This window comes from Petaurus breviceps, unplaced genomic scaffold (genome assembly GCF_028583685.1).
Source record: "Petaurus breviceps papuanus isolate PSGF00001 unplaced genomic scaffold, PetGlider_PUasm1.0 555, whole genome shotgun sequence".
NCBI classification, from domain to species: domain Eukaryota; kingdom Metazoa; phylum Chordata; class Mammalia; order Diprotodontia; family Petauridae; genus Petaurus; species Petaurus breviceps.
Genome location: NW_027186373.1, coordinates 1,194,461 through 1,203,814, shown reverse-complemented (window position 1 = coordinate 1,203,814; position 9,354 = coordinate 1,194,461). Strand labels below are relative to the sequence as shown.

General features: G+C 46.5%; 1 protein-coding gene and 1 long non-coding RNA gene across 2 annotated transcripts in view; one reads left to right on the top strand and one right to left on the bottom strand.

Moving 5' to 3' along the window:
- Positions 1–447: 447 nt before the first annotated feature.
- On the bottom strand, positions 448–8,936 carry LOC138172924 (uncharacterized). Its single transcript, XR_011171271.1, has 3 exons — positions 8,531–8,936; positions 3,829–8,216; positions 448–1,184 (listed from the first exon to the last, which is right to left on the bottom strand). It is a non-coding gene; the product is annotated as an uncharacterized lncRNA (long non-coding RNA).
- Positions 8,937–8,943: 7 nt separating this feature from the next.
- The window catches only part of TRIM28 (tripartite motif containing 28), a 6,594-nt gene continuing 6,183 nt past the window's right edge, over positions 8,944–9,354 (top strand). The window contains exons 1-2 of the mRNA XM_069102787.1: positions 8,944–9,008; positions 9,051–9,168. Coding sequence (XP_068958888.1) covers positions 8,944–9,008; positions 9,051–9,168 — 183 coding nt within the window. The remainder of the gene's footprint in view (positions 9,009–9,050; positions 9,169–9,354) is intronic.

Here is a 9,354-nt window from a genome sequence, read left to right as displayed (position 1 = left end):
TGTCTCTGATTAGAGGGGCCCCTGCCTCTGGGAGCAGCTTCTCCTTCTCAGAGGATGGACAAGTCTGACCCACTTTCTGCTGTTCACTCCTCAGGTTTACCCCCATGGTCACAGTCCTCAGGCAGCATAGATAAAGGCCCTTCTATTTCTCTGTCCACATGCTTTCCAAATGCAAAAGCAAGAGAGCCCCTCAAGTATGGGAGCCCTCAACCATACGATTCTAGCGATCGCTCTGTGCGCCCTGTGTGGACATACAAATATCAAGACCGTATTGCAGTAACTGTGATTCTAATACCACAGCACTGCAAGACAGGAACGCAAATCATTATGGGAACATCTCCTCCTTAGACTGTGTCACAAAGTGAAAGCGTGGAGGGAAAAACCCGGATTTTCTACAGGTTCAGGATTAAAAAAAATATCCTGAACCAAGACTGGGAGTTTCTAAGAAGACTTCATAGAGAAAATCACATCAGTGACAGACAAGTAAGTTTTGTCATTTTTAAACATAGAACAATATCCACAAAGGTCACACAGGCCTGGTCAGACAGATTCATTAGCTCATGCTTCCTTCCTTCAATGAAGTTAGAATGAAATCATAGCCCTATACATCCCCTCCGGAAGCTGACTGAGTGAAGCAGACCCTGCAGGTAGACTGAGTCAGGTGACAAACTACCCAAGAGTGTTGAGAGAAGGCCCACTGGGCTGACTCAGAGGAAGACACCCACATGTCCTGAAGACAACCAAAAGCCGTCAAGGCAGGGAGATTTGTCCACAAGTAAAATCTTTTTTTTTTGGGGGGGGGGGTGTTAAAGATGCTATATGCCCTCCTTTTCATTCGATTGCTAATCTCAGGAAGGTCAAGTCTTCCCTCAATACCAACATTCCATAAATCAGCTTGATTTTGTTCTGGTGCCAAGCAAGGTTAATATTAACAGGAAACAGGTCTCAGTAGTTGGACAATATTGAGGAGAAACAGCATAATGAAAATTAAATTTAAATTTAAACAAAAGGATCATCACAAAGGCATGAAAAAATAACAATGATTTTTTTCATATATCACCATCTAGCAAGCAATTACCCATTTGGTAGCTAGCATTCAGACTTCTAAGAAATTCGCTATTCTCAATTGGACCAGAGCAGGATGCAGCCAAGCCAGGATCGGCTTGTCATATCTCCACAAAACCCTGAAAGGAAGAAAAAAAATTGTGATTAAAAAAAATTCTTTAAATGAAAGCCAAAGTGTTCCCAGAATAAGACAAGACCTCCTTCAGAAATAAAACTGGCTGTGGGGAAAGGTCAAAAACTTTCTTCCCTCCCCCTCAGTTTGCTGGCCTGAGGCAAGGCCCATTAAAGGCCCTAAGAATTCACCACCTCCAAAGTCCTTCTGGAAGAAAAGGTTCTTGAATTTTGTAAGCTTACAAAGACAAAGGGCAAACTTGGCAGCAATCTTTTTTTTTTTTTAAAGCTTTTGGAAATTCCATTCTAAGGTGCTCACCTTCTTTTCAAAACTAAGAGGTTGAAGAGTCTTTGACTAGATTGGGTCCCTGAGGGCAGGGACTGTCTTTCTCAGTCCTTAATAAATGCTAGTTAACTCTTACAAATTTTTTTTTTTTTGGTGGTGGAGAAAATAGCTGTCCCATTTTGTACTTGAAGAACCTCTCTCGAAAAAATCCTTTGGGGACGTCTAGGTGGCAAGGTGAACAGAGCACAGGCCTTGGAGTCTGGAGGTCCTGAGTTCAAATTCAACCTCAGACACTTAACACAAAAACTAGCTCTTAGGCAAGTCACTTAACCCCAATCTCCTTCCAAAAAGCAAAAAGAGAAAAGATCCTCTAATATTTATTGTTTCGGTGATCTTATCAATTTGGAAGTCCCTTCCAACCAGGCAGACCTGAACCCTTTCTGTCTTGCCTGGGCACCTCTCTCTAAACCCTCCAGAAGCTCCCTAAAGTGCTGGAGACCTTTGTCACCTCTTCCCTCCATATCCTACATTGTTTTTTTTCTTTTGCTTTTTGGAGGGCAATTGGGGTTAAGTGACTTGCCCAAAGTCACAAGGCTAGTTTTGTGTGTGTGTGTGTGTGTGTGTGTGAGTTGTGTCTGAGGCTGGATTTGAACTCAGGTCCTCCTGACTCCAGGGCTGGGGCTCTATTCACTGCACCTCCTAGCTGCCCCCTATATCCTTCATTCTGTAAGGACCATGATTTGCAGTTCACCACCTGCATGTGTCCATGTACTTCTCCATTGTCCACTGTGTCAGCATTTTAAATTCTTCAGAAGAGCCTGACCTTTTTCTGATACAATGCCGATATTCAAACATTACCCCTTCTCTTTCATGAAATGAACTATGCCAAGGTTCTCAGGAAGATTTTCCTGGAGGGAGAAAAATTAATCCTTCTCCAAATGAATCCAGGTGGCTGAAGAGAATTCTGGGTAGGATGATGAAGGGAAAGGCAGAGATGCCAGAAAACACCTGAAAGTAGCCCCAGGAAAGGCAGTGATAGAGAAAGTCCCCTATCTGATCCAGAGCCAGAGCAACACAGACAGACACAGACAGACAGACAGATGGAGCGAAGGAGAGAGAGAGTGAGGAAAGGAGGGGGGAGAGGGGGAGGGAGACAGAGGAGGGGAGGGGGGGTGAGAGGGAGAGACAGAGAGAGAGGGAGGTGAGTCTGGGAAGCCAGTGTCAGCCTCTATAAATGGCTCTGATGCAGAGGGTTGCTAGGAACCCTGAAATGTCAGGGTACAGGGCAGCATCTGCCTGGGAAGAATTCACATACTCAAACTTTCTTCCAGTCAAATGACAAGGTTTATTGTAATTCAAATAGGAGTAGGCAGGGCTCCTAGTGAAACTTCCACTTAATGGGGGTGAAGCTGATACTCATATAGGAAAAGGATGGTGAAAGGGTCTGGATGGGATTAAGGAGGGGTAAGGAGTCTGGGGTGGGCCCAGCACTGCAAGTGAAAGGTGTCAGATAAACTCATTAGGTGATCTAAGTGGGCTTGGGTGGGTAAATTCTGGGAATGGGTTGCTTTCAAAGACATGGTCTTTTCCTTTTTGGGGTCAAGATGCCATCACCCTATCAGCTCCAGCTCCAAACATTGTGCACCTGACCCTGGCAACTCAGAAAACAAGCAGGCAAAAACTCACTCCCCAAGAGAGAAGGACCAAAGGACATCTCTGAAAGAACTGCAGGAGGCACATGGGCACCAAGGCAAGAGGCCTGAGCTGCCGTGACAGGGGATGGGATCCTCAGTCCCCCCAGTGGGCCAGCAGCAGATACTGAGGCTGGGGCAGGGGCCTAACACCAGCCACCATGCAGATTATTTGGCCACTTCTTTTTTTTTTTTTTTTATTGGGAGGGGGAATCAAGGCTCACACAGCTAGTAAGTGTCTTAGGACAAATTTGATCTCAGGTCCTCCTGACTCCAGGACTGGGGTTCTATGCACTGTGCCACCTAGTTGCCCCACACCCCAGGAAGACTGGCAGCAGCATCAAGACTCCAGAGAAGATGGCACTCAACAAGGTCTACCCAACCCCACCCTAAATATGAGTCAACAAAAGAATAAACCCCAGCACAATTAAGAAACATTCTGGTTAAGAGAAGCCCCAAATGTAAACACACAAGATGAGATGAAGGCCACCAGTACAAGCAGAGTTTCAGAAACAAAAAAGTGGCTTGGTTACAAGTACCATCAGAGCAGGTGAAAGAAATGAAGTGAGAGGAAAAAGCGAAATTAGGAATGATTGAAAATTAAATACTACACTCTGTTAAGCACTGGGGATGCCAAAAGAGGCAAAAGCCTGTCCCTGCCCTCCAGGGGCTCACCTTCTCAAGGTGGAGAGGACTCCTGGAAAAGTCATTCAGTCCGTCAATACATCTTTCTTAAAGGGCCTGGCTCTGTGCAAGGGGCTCCCAGTCTCCTATCAGTCAGATGGAAAGGTCCCTTGGTCCTTAGAGGGAGGTGCCAAGGCAGATGATGATGGCTCTTCTCTAGCATGATTTCCATTCATAAAAACACAGCTGTTTCTGACATTGAACCATGTGATGGTGCCCATGACTTTGGAGACTCTGCTGGGTGAAAGCAGGTGCAGACTATGGCTCCCAGAGATACTGGGTATCACTACAACATGCTTCCCACGAAGTGCTGCAGAGGACAGGCTGGAAGCTGGGCTGGTGGAGGCTTCAGGCTGTTGTGCCTTCCTGTCTTGGGACTCCATGCCTTTTCCACAAAGCTTGGTCCTTTGAATGATGACTTTAAAAATAAAACAAACCGAATCCAATTATTCCAACAGGAAATATTAGGGGAAAAAAGTCAAAAGATTGAAATTTACAAGAAAATATAAAGTATTTCATATTTTTTAAAAAGGCCCCTCAAAACAGGTTGAAAAGAGATAAAGAATCATCAAGGTCATGTGAGTAACAGGATTCCCATGGCTGTTACATAAACACAGCATGGAAATAATAACTGTGTAAAGAAAAAATGCTAATGATGAAACAGCATACCAAAATTCCTAGTAGTCCTTACAGGAAAAATCAGATCCTTTCAAACATATATTGCAAAATAAGAGAAAAAGAGGACAAATGATCTAAATGTACATTTTTTTTAAATTAGAAAGCCAACAAATAATTTAATGAAAAATCATCACAAAGAGGAGATAATAAAAATTAGAGGGGAAGTAAATTGGAAACAACCATAGAAATAATCAGTAAAAGTAAAAGTGGTTTCTGTGATGGAAAAAAAAAAAGTCATAAAATTGACACATCCTAGGCCAAACTTTTTATTTTTTGCTTTTTGGAGGACAATTGCGGTTAAGTGACTTGCCCAAGGTCACATGAAAGAAGAGAACAGAAAATCAAGTCAATAAGATAGCAAATGAGCAAGGTGAAATCACAGCAAAATCAAAAGAAATAAAAATAATAATCAGAACTTCATGCAGTTCTATGCTAACAAAACTAAGAACACAGAAGAAATAGGGAATAATTTCAAAAACATAAAATACCCAAGCTATCAAAAGACCAGAGAGAGACCTTGAATAACTCAATTTCAGAAAAGGAAACAGAGCTAGATGTAGAGGAAATATTTAAGGAGGGGAGGACTCCTGGTCCTGATAAGACCAGGAAGATTTTAATTGGCAAATTCTCCAAAATGGAGAAAGAAAGTGCCCTACCAGAATCTTTTTTTTTTTTTGTTTGCTACAAATATAGTCCTAATACTTAAGCCAGGGAAGGATAAAGCACAAAAGGAAAACTGTAAACCTACACCATTAGTGAATATTGATTCAATAATTCTAAACAAAATCCTAACATACTACAGCAATTTATCCAAGAAATCATTCATTATGACCACATAGGATTTATACCAGGGACAAGAATGGCTCAAAATTAGGAAAACAACTAATATTATTAATTATATTAATAACAATCAACATCCCAAACCACATGAGTATCTCAATAAATGCTAAAAAAAGGCCTTTGATTAAGTTCCTCACTCATTTATGCCAAAAACCCTTCAAAGTATGGGTATGGGAGGACCTTCTTTAACATCATAAGGGCAAGCATCATACACTGGGGATACTCTAGAGCCTTTTGAAATAAATACAGGAATTAGGCCAAAATGCCCACTTTTCCCACTATGATTTATTATGAGTCTGGAATTGTGCTCAGCAGCAATGAGACAAGAAGAATAACTAGAATAAATACAAGTAAGGAGGCAATAAAACTATCTCTATGTGTTGATGATGTGATGGCTTACTTGGAAAATCCTAAGGAATCAGTAAAGACCCCAAGGAAAACAACTAAAAGCTTTGGCAAAGGTGTAGACTACAAAACAAACCCCTCAAAATCAAGAGAATTTTTATAAAATGATAACAAAACACAAGAAACAATAATGGAAGAAGAAACCCCATTCCAAGTAATGACAAAATGCACGAACTATCTGGAAATCAGCCTTCTAAAGTACACCAAAGACTCCTCTAGATTCAATTACAAAATACTCCCCCCCCCCCCTTTCTGGAGAGGGAAAGGTAGGGCAATTGGAGTTAAGTGACTTGCCCAAGATCACATGGCTAGGTTATTTTGTGTTAAGTGTCTGAGGTCGGATCTGAACTCAGGTCCTCCTGACTCCAGGGCTTGTGCTCTATTCATTGCCCCACCTGGCCACCCCTTACAAAGTGCTCTTAAGAAACAAATAACCATCTAAAAAAGTGGAGGACTCTTCAATGTCCATGGCTATGTCATACCAATGTAATAAAAATGACAGTACCACCAATTAGCAAGGGATGCTTTATAAAGCTCAACAAGATTACAACAATAACAACAAAAATCACTAGGAAAAAAAATAAGGTGAAATGAAGGAAGAAAGAGGAGAACTGTATAAAGTGCAGTCCTCAAAGCCCCCTGGTCTTGGTTAAAGACTAGAGGGAGATCAATGGGGCAGAACTGGAATAATGGAACACAATAATCCAGTGTTTGATGAGGTGGAAATCCTAAGGGGTCTGGAGGAAACTTATTTGAAGAGAACTGCTGGGAAAAGTGGAAAGCAGCCTGGCAGAAAGCTTGGACTGACTCCTTGTACCAATTCTTGGACTGTGGCCTGGGGTTCCTAAACCAGCAGGCCGAGCTTCCTGAATGGTGCTGGACACTGAGTTTGAGAGAGAAACAAGAAGAGGTGACGCCCTGCCAGGGCCACCGCTGACCCAAGGGTGAGATTGAGAGAGGGTAGGGAAGTCTCAGATTCCCTTAGGGGCTCACACCCATTATATGCCAGAAACTGTGCTTGGCGCCTAGGTATACAAAGAAAGTCACAAAGAGGCTCAGGGCAACTGGACACTTCAGTTCAGTGGATAGAACACCCACCCTGCAGGCAGGAGGACCTGTGTTCAAATGTGGTTTCAGACCCTAATTAGCTGTGTGACCCTGGGCAAGTCATTTCACTCTTGATTGCCTTTTTTAAAAAAAAAAAAAGGCTTATGAGGTCCCAGTGCCTGGACAGATTGTAAACCCAAAGATGTTTTGGGAGGACTGGAGCCCTTCTGCTTGGGGACTTTCCAGGAAGCACATGTCCTAGGCTCAGGTTAGCACATAAAACCAGGAGCATCTCAGCAGAGTTCAGAGGAAGGTGTGTGGCAGCCCTGAGGGGGCCAGGATCCTCCAGCAGATGCCTCCAGGGGCTCCTGGGCAGTGTGGTGTGCATGCTGTGTGGGGAAGGGGGAAGGGGGGGGCAGGTCCAGAGCTTAACACAGGGCCTGGCACACAGGAGGGACTTCTTCCATGTTTCTTGGCAGATTGCTACAGCTGTCTGGGCCGGTGGCTTTTTATTCTATGGGGCTGGGTGCTCATGAGGCTGCACAGAAGCTTGGGGGTCTCTCCCAGGTCCCTCTGGGGGCCGCATGGGCACCAAGAGGCAGACCAAAAGAGACAGAAAGATAAGAAGAGCTGCAACAGGTGGCTGGGGAGAGGGGAAGATTGGGACAAGACCCTGGGGAGGCAGGATGGGGGCTCCCAGCTGGAGTCTTTGGTTCGCTAGCTGAGTGACCTAGGTCAAGTCACTGCCTGGGCAGGCCTTAGTGTTGCAGAATCTAACATCGATAAGTCCACTTTACATTATTAATTGAGAATTGTATCTGATCACTAGAATCAGCACTTACAGATTTGATTTAGATTTAATTACTTAAGCTTTAGGAGCAGAGTTTGTAAGCCCTCTTTTCAATCTGGAAAAGAAAGGGGAGCAGGGGGCACCCACAGACCTAGTTGGGACCACCCCAGTGTAGGGAGTGCCTGACCACAAAGACCCAGTGCTGTGCTTTTGTTGACCGTGGGGGGCTGTGAATCACCCTGGTTACAGGATGCTTGCCTACCACAAGACTTTCTGGGGATGCCAGGCGACTCTGGGTCGTTCCCCTTGCCATGGGTGCTGGAAACCCCTTGCTGACTGAACTGCAACACCTCCCCCCTTCCCTAGAGACCAATCATCGTCTGTAGCCAATCATACAAAAAGCCTCTCTGACTACCAGCTGGGTCCCTGGCTACTGAGGGGCCTTACACCCCATTTCTTGGCATTTGCTCGTATTGCTAATAAATTGGTCACGCTCAGGATTCTCTTTGTGCCTCTGGTTTTCTTTATGGAAGACTTGATGCCACGGTTTCTTCCTCTGTATGTAACTTCTGGTCCCGTCACACAGCACACAGCTCTGGGTTATTCAAATGTCCCCACCCTGGAAACAGGAAAATTTGTTTCATGATCTGGCAAAAAAAAGGGAGAAAGATCCCCCGCGAGCCTTGGACCTAGCAATACCTCTAGCATTAACTTAACCTGATGCAAAAACGGCCCGGGAAGATGAGATCCGTCCTGCATTAACCCATCAGCTCTGCAGACTCCAGGCTCCCAAAGGGCTTTGGAGAAGCCCCTGAAAAAGAGCCCAGCCCTGGCCCGCTTGTCTCTGAGGGGTCCTGCTCTGTCCCATTTCTCTTTTTCAGCACTAGCTCCCCCCCCCCCCCCCCAATGGCCCCCCAGAATGTCAGGCTTTACTTGCAAGCAGGTTGAGTCTGTGTCTATGGGTGTGTGCCGGGGGTCCCTTAGCAGACGGAGGCCATTGGACATCACAGGGCAAGATGGCTCATGCCTCTGATGGTGGAGGAAAATGGAAGCCCTCGGCCCAATTCTTGGCCGCAGAGGGAGTCCCTCAGGGGCTTGGCCTCGCTTTGGCAGCTCTGACAGGAGACACCCAGACATCCCCCCGCCTGGCTAGCCCAGCCCTGGTGTCTTCACTAGCTTTGTAAAATCACAGCAGTGGCTTCAGAGCTGGGGGAGGGCCGAGACCCCAGACAGACAGCCCCTTGCACTTGGGTGCCCAGGCATGGGGATGGAAGTGACTGTGCCAAAGGGAATGGGGCTCTTTACTCAGGCCCCTAGAATAGCCAAAGAGGGGGGACGGGGACAGGATGGGGGGGGCAGAGCTAGGGGAGGGGTCCCCGGGCACGTGGCGGGGGCGCAGCGCTTCCCGGGGGTGACGCGGGGCTCAGCTTCCTCCTCTGGGCAATGGGCACAGGGAGGCGGAGGCCGGCCGCGTTCTAACGCAGCCTCCCCCGGGCAGCGCCCCGCCCCCCCCGTCCGTAGGCCACGGAACCAGCCCCTCCTCCCCTCGCCACGCCCACGTGGCCCGGCTGGTGCGCATGAGCATAGATGGGGGGGGGGCCGGGATGGAGGGGGGGGAGGCCAAGAGCGAAGCATCCTAGAGCTCCGGCCCCGAAATGGAAGCGCCTGCGCCTGCGCCCCTTCTGGACGGCGTCGGCCTAGCGTCCCGAGCACTCCCTCAGTTCCCGCTCTGGAGTTCCCGGGCCGGCCCCCCCCCC